At 32.5% G+C, this 12,930-nt stretch overlaps 1 protein-coding gene across 1 annotated transcript in view; it reads right to left on the reverse strand.

Annotated features, from left to right (window-relative positions):
• Positions 1-4,077: 4,077 nt before the first annotated feature.
• TAF3 (TATA-box binding protein associated factor 3) overlaps positions 4,078-12,930 on the reverse strand; it is a 244,318-nt gene continuing 235,465 nt past the window's right edge. Inside the window, exons 6-7 of the mRNA XM_052000587.1 lie at positions 7,981-8,087; positions 4,078-6,111 (exon numbers count right to left, since the gene is read on the reverse strand). Coding sequence (XP_051856547.1) covers positions 5,997-6,111; positions 7,981-8,087 — 222 coding nt within the window. The 3' untranslated portion in view covers positions 4,078-5,996. The remainder of the gene's footprint in view (positions 6,112-7,980; positions 8,088-12,930) is intronic.

Below are 12,930 nucleotides of genomic sequence, written 5' to 3' on the forward strand. Positions count from 1 at the left end.
CTGATTCTAGGTGGTTGCTATTAATTTTATGATTCTTGAATTTCCACTAGGGGATGCTCTGTAGTAGTAAGTCATCCCTAGAGCAAAGAGCTCTTAGGAAAGGTAAGAGCTTTAGCACCATTTATCTATGGTTTGTTCACATAATAGAATGTTATTGCTGAACATGGAGGACTGTCAGTAGGGCTCACCTTAGCTGTTTATTCTTAGAATAAACATTGGGTCCTTGGTTCCAGTTACTTTCAGATGTTTTTTTCTTAGTTGTCAGTGCCATATCTCTACTCTTCTAACAAATTTTAGTTAGCACTTAGGTGTGCTATCCTGAAAGGAAAAGAAGGGAGAATAGGAAGAAAGTTTTTATTCTAATGAAACCCTATGAGAAAAGATGATAAAACATCTTGTTAGTAAACACCAGTTACTTTTTTGCAATGACTGTGAAAGTCTTTATTATATGACTAGAATTCTTGTTGTTGCAGTATGCTTAATGTTTTAGATGGGTGTTGACATCCAGAACCTAGGATCCACACAAACTACAAAGTCACAGAAACACTATTTCCTCACCTATCCCAAAAATATGCATAGGACTGAGTTGAGCAAAATGATGGAATCCTTAAGGTCACACAAATATAAAAACAGAATATAACAGATGAGCAAGAAACTTAAAACACGAAGAATGCCAGTGTATGAAGTCCTATTCTTTCATCAGCCTGTAGTGTAGGTCTAAGCAATACTGTTATATCAAGAGTTGTGACTTTATCAATATGGGCATTTTTCATTTCTGCAAATAATAATTCTTCCATAGGACATTGGTACTACTAACAATTCAATACCTAGAAACCAACCTTATGAAATGTACTTTAGATAGGTTGCTTCTTTATTCACAATTATGTCATCATCATCACTACCTCCAGCACCACCATTACCATCTCACATTCACATTGTACATTAAGGTTTTTATGTAGCATTTTAAGGTTTACAAAACATTTCCCCACAACAACTTTGTGGACTGGAAAATACTAAAATGTCCTAATTTAGTAGATAAGAAAACAAACTCAAGAGAGGTTTGTTGACTTGCTTATTTATGATTGCACAACTAGAAAATCTGGAACCTTACTTCCTAATTCTCAGAACTGTCTTATTTCTGTTATACCAAAGCCATGCCCATATTATAAAAAATAATAAGAGCTTGTGCCTTAATTGGCATGACTTTTTGGAACACATAATCACTCTCAAAACATATCGAAGCATCAGGGCATTTCTGGTCAATATAAATTGTTAGTACTTTTAATAAGTGGTAGACTTTTAGCAATAGATATCTTGACTCAAAAAAAAAAGGTCCCAAATTCAAGAAGTATATTACTCTGACATTATTACTACTATCACCACAATCCCATTTATGCCTACAATTTAGAGGGTAACTCCTATAACCCTATTACCAAAGGAATGCCATTCAAAGTATAGCTCATATATAATTAGCTGAACCTCAGCCAAATATTTCCTTTCTCTAAAATCCAGTAACAACAGACTAATACTAGAATACAAGTTATTTCCCTTAAACCATTTGTCCTGACAATAGTTAACTTACTAAGGGCAATAATCTTATCAATGCCATTTTTTTTTTTTAGCTTTTAAGATGTTCCCACTATAAATTTTTTTAACCTAATAAAATATTTTTAACAGACTAATGCTGACTAGGATTCAGGGATATAGTAATAAATTATTGCCTAGGGCTGAGGCAGTTTCTAATATTATGCTTTTATTGTTAAAACGTAACTATTTTAACTACTGAATAGACTGCAGTAACTATCTTTAATAATTTACATAAAGTTACTATCATGGGTTAATGAAAACATTTTAATCTAGTGCATGATTTAATGTAATTACAAACATTTCAAATCACAAAGTCATAGCAAAACCACTGCAATATGAGGTCACCAGAAAGACTGTTTTAAAGTCAAAAAAGGAAGAAATATGTATGTGAAACATACACACTGACTAAATTATGAAGCTAAATGCTCTTTATATATTCATTTTAAGAAAAGAATCATAACACTGGGATTTAGAAGACAAATTACTGAGAAAGATTAATGTCCAGGAGCCCTCAAAGATCAGGTCATCATAAAAATTTATCTAAAAACCATGTTCCAAAGACTGGATTACAATATCTGGATTGTTCATGGTGAAAAGAGCCTAAAAGTTGCTCACAATACTTTATATTTAAATTAAACCCTTATGCTTAAATTGGGAACAAGCTGTTCAGCTGTTCCTCTAACTCTCCTGTTACAAGGCTTTCTATTGGACTACACACACGGATTAATAGTTGCTTTATGCTTTTTAGGTTACAAGTGATCCAAGATTCCCAATGAAATAGATAGTTTCCTAACAATGTCTGATACAATTGTGGAGAGAGACTTTATTCAGAACATTATCTAATTCATTCTACAGGCAAGGAAACTCATCTACTTTTAGACTTAAACTTCTAAAGAAAATTGCTATGATCTAAAGAGATTGGCCATAAAACTATTTATATTGAAAACTTAGCCAGCATGCCTTTAGTGAACTTCATTCATTAGCATTCTTACTGGCAAGGTTTCCATATCTCAGTGTTCATTTTATACTTTAATTTGGTTACTAGGTCTTTGTTTAATCGTCCTATTGAAAGGAGAACAAAGGCGGTTTAGGTGATACAGTGGAGTAATGCACTATATTTTATCTCTGAAAAAGCCAGACAAAGTCAGAATACTCAGATACCCTCTGATTTTTTTTTCAGGACATTTGGAATCACAAATCATTTGGAGGATAAAGATCCTCGCTGTACTTAACTGCAGACACCTTTAGAAGAGAAACACCTTGTCAACCATAGAAATTATGCTTTGTGTGCTACACATGGTTCTGAAGGCAGATTATCTCACTGAAAGAGCTTCTCAGTTACCTGTAAGTGAGGGTTTCTCTCTGAGTTTCTTAAATCCCCTCCAATAAGATCACTAGCCAGGACAATTTCTTTCCCAACTTTATACTAGCTTCGGTCTTGCTAAAGTCACCTGATTTCCCAGAGTGCAGAAGCCACTGAAACATTTCATAGTTCATGATTTTTTGCTATACCTGGGAAACTATTAGCCACCTGTGGATGGGGGTGAGAGTGGGGGCAAGGCAGGAGTGAAGATATTTTCATTTCAAACCCTACAGAAACATCTATCATTAAATAATAAGTGATGGATTCAACTAAACATATTCAGTGGGATTTCAATTGCCACTGTGGTTCCCCTAATTCTTCTCTACTCCCTCTTTCTTTCAAAAGCCAACAATCTTTCCTTTGCTGTGAGATTTCTGGTCTGCCCTCAGTAAAGTTTCCTGCAATAAGTGTATCTTTTTTTTTTTTTTTTTAATGTAAAACAAGCTTTCTTTTTCTTGTTCTGTTCTTCACTAAATAGGGTAAAAATTAGTACATACTTTTATTTATTTTTTTTAGCATGCTTTAGAATTTCTATATTACTAATTTTTTAAAGTGGTCTTAAATGAGAGATGACCAACTTTTCCAACTTAGCCTTATACTGGTAGTGTTTCATTCTCTTAAACCCATTTTCTTTGCATTTTCCTGAATTCTTTGGTTAGTGATATGGACAGTTGTCCACTAGAGACTGAGACTGAGCTCATTTCACACAGGCCACTGCACTGCATAGGATGTTAACGGCTTTTGGTCTCTAGTGACCTGGGCTGGATTCAACTCAGTGACCTAGAGGTGAAAGGCTCCGTATTCCATTACTAATCCCTTGAGCTATCCAGCCCCCTGAAAATGATTCTTTGGTTTTATTACTGCAAAGACCATTTATAAAATCATGAACTGGATTTAGGAAAGCAACCATGAAATAGCAAGGGACAACAAACTGATTGAAATTCCTTAAATGTAGTAATGTAGTGTGGACTAAAGTCTCTCAGTCAGTATGATTGGCAAAAAAAAAAAAAAAAAAAAAAAAAAAGTTATATAGATACTAACATGACCTGTTTCCTTAAATATGGCAACTTGGAGTCCACTATCCATGTCTCAGGGAACAAACTCCTAAAGGAAACAGAAAAGCAAACTAAGAAACAGCCAGCAATCTTTATTTGACCTCTCTCCCCCACACACATGGGGAAAAAAAAAGGCCTAATATGTGAATTTGCATGTGTGTGAAAATGTTACAAAAAGAAGTAATAAAACACAGAAAGATCCCAAATAATAAAAAACAAAACACATTCTCATGAACAAGATTAGTTGGGTATTTGCAGGGATGGAACAATCTTTAGGAGCAGCATTAAACAAAGAGAGAAATGCAATATTGCTCTCTAAATTAACCAACTCTACCTCTACTAATTTGCAATTTAACAGTCATGAGAGAAAAACGTATTTCTCTAGATAGATTTTATGTTTTAAAAATAAAATAAATTCACATCCTAATATCAATTAACTTGACCTTTAAAAGGTTTATTATATTTGTGTAACAGGTTGAAATCCCGTTTGCTAGAATTCAAGATATATATCACTTCACAGCCCAAAGATTATTTCAAAATTAAATAACAAAGCCTGCCTTTATTCCAAAGTCTCCGAAACATAAATATTGTTCAAATTAAGTTCAATGTTCTATATTAAATTACTTGCTTTACTGCCAAGATACTCAAATATTACCCCATAATCAATGCTATAATAAAGTTTTGACATCCTGCAATTTGATTTTCTTCTTTAAAAATATTCATAGCATACTTTATTTTAGTCTCAAATTGTAAAACCAGTTAACAGGTTTGCAGAAACAAAACAGTAGAAACACAAACTGCTACAGCATTGGTTTTCTGACCTTTAATAAATCTACATGTTCTTTTTCATAAAATTAAGTAAAAACATTGGATAGTAACAAAATTGACAAATAAAACAATTTTAAAGCATATGCTAGAGATTTAGATCTTGCTATTCTTCCAACTGCTAGGGCTTTCCTCCTTCACAATGCTATTGGGTGGCTGCTCAGTTACTTCTTAACCTAAATTGTTTTGAAAAATAGTTCTTTCCCCTTCTGGGTTCATGGAAAACAGTAATTAGAGACATGGCTGAAATCACAGTGGATTTCAAAGACAGCTAGAATTAAACACGATAAAAAAATTTAAAAATAAGTACTTCATAAATATTCAATATTTACATTAAGGGAAATCTTTTAATTTGAAGTATTTTTATACAAATTGATGAAATGTACAAGCAATGAGAAGAGACACCAGCAGCTTAAAGATCAACAAAATTATGAAACAACCAAAAATATAAAATATATTACAATTAACATAAAACAATCTGCACAAAAGAAAACTGGTCACAATAGAAACCTTTCTTTTAAAAAAATAAGATATTTCACAAAAAGCATGAACATGTTTACATGTAAGTACTAAAAACTGTGTGTGTGTGTGGGGAAATCATATATTCTTATCACAAAAATATTTACCAGCATCCCAACTGGAATTTTCTTTCATGTTATTACGATTATTTGACTATGCAGAGAAAAAGGCAGAAAACTATATTCAGACTAATGAAATCACTCCTTAAATTACAGTCAAAGCCATTTACACATTATCCTCTCATCTAACACCTTAATGAAAAGGCTCTGGAGAGAAAAAAAGAAAATCAAAAGGGAAGAAAGATGATTTTTTTATTTACAACACTTGTCACTGCTACTGTAGAAATGTAAGAGTGGAAGTTGGATCATCAACTCATTTAGCCCTCATGCCACTCTATTTGAGTTTATCTTCAGGAGATGAAAACTTGAGATCATACGAAAAATGTATCCCATGGGGGCCAAACGCATTCAGAAGATAACAGTCCAAGGTGGACCGTTTATTCTTGTTACTGAATCTTTCAAGATTCATAATCTCTGTAACATAAAGGCGGCATGAGACAGAAGAACTGCACCAAAATCTCTCTTAAAGACATCAGAGAAGCCCAAATGTGACACTCAGCAGCTGAGACCATGCCCATCATGGAAACTTCAGTGTGCTCGGTGCTTCCTCTTCTTATGCTTTTTGTCTTTCTTTTTGTTGGCACACATGGGACAGAACCATTGCATTTCTTCTGGGGGTGCAGCCATTATTCCAACACAGGGCCTACAAATTTTTACAGACAACCCACAAAATCTCAGTTAAACAATTTACTACTTAGTCAAAATTCCTTTTTTACATTCTTAAGGATGATTTATTTCTAACTTATAATACAAGTTACAAAATTTTAAAAAGTCAAATGGTTGTTTATATGGAATTTTATAGCCAAGACTATTTTTTTATTCCTTTCTTAGTATACACAGAAAATAGCTGGCCAAATGTTTTTCCTAACAAATTATTTTTTTCTATAAGGATTTTTGAGATGTTAATTAATATTTGCATATTTTTTAGAATAAAAATATTTCAAAGTTCAATCCTACTTTTTAAGATCTTCAGATATGACTCCTTCAAAAACAATGAGATATTTTGGCAAGATTTGAAATTATATTACTACCACAATCTTAATAATTTATAGCATTTGTTAAATTAGTTATAAGATGCCTAATTATCATTTAGTAAATGACTACAATAGTAAGGAGACAATTTTTCTAGGAAACACAACAAGTATTTATTCCAATAATTCTCTCTACTCTTTTTTTTTTTTTTGGGTGAAGAAAATGTCAGGATTCTTTCCATAAATTTTACCATCCTGAACTCTGAACTCTGAATGGTGGAACTCATAAGTTCCTTTTTAGTAGTCTTGGTAACATCAAAAAACATGTGAACAGTGGAACAGTGGTTACATTTTAAAAAAAAATTAAGCAAATAAAGTCACTCAAGCACCTTCAATTGCTTTTTTAAAAATTTTAATTTCTTATGAAAATTTTAGTTCATATCACACAAACATTAAAGTTTCTAAGAAAAAAATATTCTTTGGATGGGAAGTGAGGCTGGGATAGGGATAGAATTAAGAGAAGAAAAAGAATAAAAACTGTATATTTCCTTCTTTACCAAAAGATCCATTTTGATAAATAGAATATGCCATAAGCTATTCAAGAAATATCTGTAACAATTCAAAATCCCATTTCTGACATTTACTTCATGTGTAACTTTTAGTAAGTCATGCTCCTCCTCTCACCCTGGCCTCAATTTTTCTTCTGTAAAATGAGGGGAATGGACAAGAAAGCCTCTGAGTTTCCTTCCAGTTCTATATCAACGGATCTGAGCTTTGTGTAATTCAGTAAAGGAATTTCAGGAAGACTATGTAATTATACAGCACCTTCATTTATTAATCTCCAGGAGGTACTCGGAAATAATCTTAACAGCTGTTATTTCTATTGAGCTTTATACTTTTCATGATATAATTTGAAAATATCTTGGCATAATAGTTGGGAACACTGAAGCTCAGGTTTATATGACTTGGTAGAGATGGGCACAAATCTAGGCTTGTTAATTCCTGTTACTGTAAGGGAATCTATAGACATTATGGTTTTTTCCAGTATGATATTATGATAGTCATTTTGGGACTCATTTTTTGTGAGAAGATGATAGTAATATTTGTTGTGTTTCAATGGTGAGGGGCATGTCTGATGAGAATATTCTCTGTCTCATTGTAGATCAGTAGCTGTTGTATAACTTGTATTCAATTTTTAAAAACAAAATTTTTTGAACATCCATTTAAAAAAACTTTTGAGTTCCAAATTCTCTACCTTCCAGTTCTCTACCTCCTCTCTTCTCTATCCCTTGAAAACAAAATTTATATTCTTAAAAAGTTGCCGGGATACTGAAAGATCACATCACTTGTCACAAGCTTTCTAAATCTCTGTCAAATGTGGGATTTGAGACCAGGTTTTCTAAATTAACCGACTGACTCTCGAGTCATTCTACCAAACACGCTTCTCAAGTAATCATTGATAGGCAATATCTTTCAAATGGGAAGGGGATGCTAGAAGGAGTTTTCTTTTTCTCTTAAAAAAATGTGAAGGGGCAACTTACCAATGGTACCAGTCATCACAGTCATCACAGCCAATCATTGGACTGCCGTCATCTGGCTTGTTACACCCAGGACAGATCCAGATCTGATTGCCCCATTCATCTCTGATCTGATGTTTTTTCAATAAGGAAGAGTGAGAACAAAAGTACAAAAAGGAACAAAGAGAATAATCATTATTTTATATCTTAAATCCAAAAAAGAGAAAAATAAAACTGAAACCAAAAATAAGACATTTTTAATTAAAAGCATGACCCGTCTCACTCTTCTTGTGCTAGACAGAAAATAACTGCTTAAATGTTATTACCATTCAAAATGAATCCTGACTTTCTAAAAGGCATAAAGCAAAACACTGTTTAAAACAGTATTTGGCACTTAATAAAATGTTTGTTGGTTCTCTTTCTCTTTCTCCATGTGAATATACCTGTGAACATTAACATCTGTAATTGACATAGAGAACATTTTAACATATATACAGGCCTTTGGATTACAACCTTTACAGCCATTACAGCTAACAAAGCTATGTAGCTCAACAAATATAGAGTTTTCTGCATGAGATACATGGATTTAATATACATAGAGAAACATGCATGTATTACTTTATTACTTATTAGCCAAACCCTTCTCCTGAACTAGCTGATAAGATCAAGGATATAAAAGAGTTGTTACTAAGTAACTTTCCATTCCCATTATGACATTTATAGTACAGTACAATCTACTAAAGGCCAAATGAAAAAATGCTAAGGAGGCCAAACATTTACCCATTCAAACACTGATTTGCTATATCTCTCATATCCTCTCAATTTTATTTTAATCAACTTAACAGTTCTAAACAGTTTATTTTTATTAGGAATTTTCTCAGAGCTCCACAGAATGAAACCATTTTTAGGAAATATTTCTATGTTGCTTTCAAAAAGACACAGAAAAACAAGAGGAGAGATTTATAATTTTTATAATGGGATAGCTTATAATTTCATCTAGTTAATTTTGCAAGAATTTTATCTATTCTTCCAACAATATCCTATTTTTATAGGAGCTTCATATATCAAAAGGGGGAAGTTCTCTTCTTTTTCTGATCTGCTAACATGTTTTTCATATAAGGTTTTTAAAAAACTCATTAGTTTTGAAGAACCTGGAAAGTTGTTTTCTTTGCACAGTATATAAAGGCACACTGTGCTGTCATTAAAGATTTTTGTAGGCTCTTTTATGATTTTACCTCACTTAGTGATTTCAAAGAAAGACATAAAGTAAGGTTACAATAGCCAATCTCTGAAACAGTACTAAGTTTAACTCTTGCTGCCTAGCTATCATGAAGTTCCTGAGTACATCTCATTGTAAGTTAACTATTCTATTGATCTGTTCCCAAATGCATTTATAATAAAATATTTTGAATTTTAGTTTTGCATTTGCATTTTATTTCCTTACTACAGTATAACTTCTATAAGAACAAAGATAGATGCTGAGCTATTTCTAATTCTTTACAATTTGCAAAAAGTGCTGCTTTAAATATTTTAGTTTATTTGGAGCCTTTCTTTTTGTGACTGATTTTCTAACAGTATAAATCTAGCATTGGAATCTGTTGGTTCATATATGAAATGTTAGGAAAACATTTTATTGGCATAATTTCAAATTATTTTCCAGAATGGCTATATTAAGCCACAGATCCAATAGACATGCCTATTTTTCATGACTCCTCCAAAATAAAGTATTCTTATCTTTTGTCATCTCTGTCAACAGCTGTCAACAAATGTTGAGTGTTAGATGAACTTTTAAGGTTTAAAAAAAATTCACTCCTCTTATTAGTGATTTAAAACATTTTATTATATGGCTGCTAGTTTGTAATTCTTTTGAAAACTGCTTATTCAACTTTTGCTCATTTACTTAAAGGAAGCTGGTGATAAGAGCACTAGGCCTGGAATCAGCAAGACCCCGAGTTTAAGTCTAGTCTCAGACATCTACTAGCTGTATAAATTTGGGCAAGTCACTATGTTTGCCTCAATATCCTCAAATAGAGATAATAATAGCATATACCTCCCAAGATTATTGTAAGGACAAAATAAGATTGTGCTTATACAGTGACTTGCACCTAATATATGTTATATTAATGCTCACTCCCTTCGTTTCTCTTTATTAACTGAGGATTGGGCTTTTTCTTCTACATTTGTGGATATCAGATTCTCATCACAGATATTTGATACAAGGATTTTTCCTCCTGTTGATTGCTTCTCATTATTCTAGATGAATTAATTTTGTCTGAATAAAAGTTTTTCAAATTCATTATATATTTTCATCTTTTATAATGTTCTCTATTTCTTGCTTGGTTAAGAAATTATACTCTACTCATAATTATAGAAGGCTTATAACCTGCTTCAATTCTTTTTAAAAAATGATATACTTAATACTCAAATCATATCTTTTTTTAAACTTATTAGGGAATATATTATAAAACATTGCTATAAATATAGTTTCTGAAAACATGCCTGAATAGCTAGGTAGCTGTGGTTTTTAGAGGGCATATTTCCATTTAGTATGCAAACGCTTTTATAGTGGTACATAACTAATGGAGTGAAGTCAAATCAAGTAGTATTGGTAAGTGCTTATTGTATGCCAGACACTGTGCTAACCACTGGTAATACAAAGATTGGTAAAAACAACCCTTGCACTCCAGGAGCTCACATTCTAAGAAGGAAAATATACAAACAATTACACAATACTATACACACATGTGAGTACATGAACATGTGTGTGTATGTATGTGTATATATATATATATATATATATATAGAGAGAGAGAGAGAGAGAGAGAGAGAGAGAGAGAGAGAGAATGAATATATATATGGATGTAAAGAGAGACAGTGCATTTAATTATTCATTCATTCATTTATTTATAGGCTTTGTAAAGCTTATATTCTATTGTCCTCCCCTTCAAAACTCATGTATTCTAAGATGAAGCATTGGTAAATAAATGCTTGTGTATTGATTTCACTAGTAATATCTGGTAGCCAAAAATCTACCTGCAAAAGAAAATCAGCAATAACAAAAACAGAAACAAAAACAAACCCTGCCTAGAAGTCGTAAAGGTATTAGTGTGACCACAAAGAATTGTTTATAATGGTAAAAGTCAACATCAGGGCATGTGGAAAGCAGTTAAACCAAGTCTTTAAAGACCTGATATCCTACTTCTTGTTCTAGTGATTTCCAAAAGGTGCCAAATAACTGGGCCAAATTGCTTTTTGACCCCCTGCTTGTTCTTTCTCTGTAGAAAAATCATCATTTAGAGGCTTTTGCTATATAATAACATCATTTCCCCTGTAAATCTTAATTATGAACACCAAATATCAGAAATGTGGTTTAGCTTTCAAAACTTTTCAGAAATGACATTGTGATGGTGTTTCTGTTTCCTCAGGTTTTGTTCTCACTCTGCTGTGTCCTACTTGGCAGAGGCTTGGCAGAATAGGCATTTGTCAATCAACAGCTTTCCACCAATGATTTCTAGCTTATCTAATACCTTCAGTAGTTTCTTCTTCTGTTCTTCCAATGTCTTCCCCTAAATACAGTGAAATCATTTAGATAAAGCAACAATTCCAAGTAATTCGTGCCACTAACCATGAGCTGCTAAAAAGTAGGAAGGTGGATGCCCCCCTCCCCCAATTTTTGTGACATGTTTAAATTGGTAGACTCATACTGGACAAAAAACTTCAGATATTAAGTTTTATTAGCTTAAAACTGCATTAAGATTTTTGGGACACCTGTACAGGAAAAGTGACCAAACTGTCCGTTCCTTTTTTCCCCTAGTAATCTCAATTTGTACAAATACTTCAAAGTCAAAGAGAAACAAAAATCAAAAGTATGCCAAAATATTCACAGCAACACTCTTTACAGTAGCAAAACAACTAAGGCAAAACTTTCTTTGGGAAAGAAATCAAATGGCATCAAATGAGGAAAGGCAGGGAGAAAAACTATGTCATGGAATTATGAGATATCTCTATACACAAAGATATAACAAACATGAAAAATTCAGAGACATATGGGAAAATTAGTATGAACTAATACAGAACAAAATAAACAGACCAAGCAAACAATACGCATAGTAACTATAATAAGTAAATGGGAGGGGAAAAAAAATCACTAAAACAATAGTTCTTGAGGAACAGAAAAACAAACAAACAAACAAACAAACAATAAGAGAACTGGAGAATAGATAATGACATGTTCTTCTCCTTCCTGGCAAGAGAAGAGGAAATAATTAGAACAGAAATGCTAAACGTGCTGTCCTAAGAGGTTCCTGGACCAAATGTTTTTATGCATTGTCCTTTGTCACAAAGGATGGTTTAGAGCTAGGAGGAAAAATGATTCAAACAACAAAAAGATTCAATGAAACATTGAACATAACATCTACACTTCCTCTTTTTCTTTCTCATCAGAATAATTTCTTATTTCTTCAGAATTTCATTCTTGAAAGCCATCTGTTATAAAATATGACCAAATGCATTTATTTTTGTTTTTGACTAAATATCTTTGTTATAACAGAGGACTCTATAGGAGAAGAGTTGCAGAGTCAATGGGAAGGTATCCTAATAAACATACATACATACCCATACAGGGTGTTCCTAAGTCTGAGTGCAGTTTTAAAATGTAAAAGCTTAAACTTTTAATCAAATCTTAATGGTGGCCTAGATGATGTAAAATTAGGTGAATTAAGTACTTGCCTTGTCAGAATTAAAGAATTGTCATTAATATTTACGTCAACTTGGATAAAGGCACAGAGAGCTTGATTAACAAATTTTCAGGGGAAGTTGGTGGGGAAAATAGGCATTATTATTTTTTTCTAGCTCTTAGTCTAACTGACATGGTATTGAATAAGTTAACTTATGATTCATGTGGGAATAATTTAAGTAACACTTTCAATTTTATTAAATTAGTATAGTCCAAATAAGCATTTAATAACACCCCAA

Source organism: Antechinus flavipes, chromosome 5, assembly GCF_016432865.1.
Source record: "Antechinus flavipes isolate AdamAnt ecotype Samford, QLD, Australia chromosome 5, AdamAnt_v2, whole genome shotgun sequence".
Taxonomy (NCBI): Eukaryota; Metazoa; Chordata; class Mammalia; order Dasyuromorphia; family Dasyuridae; genus Antechinus; species Antechinus flavipes.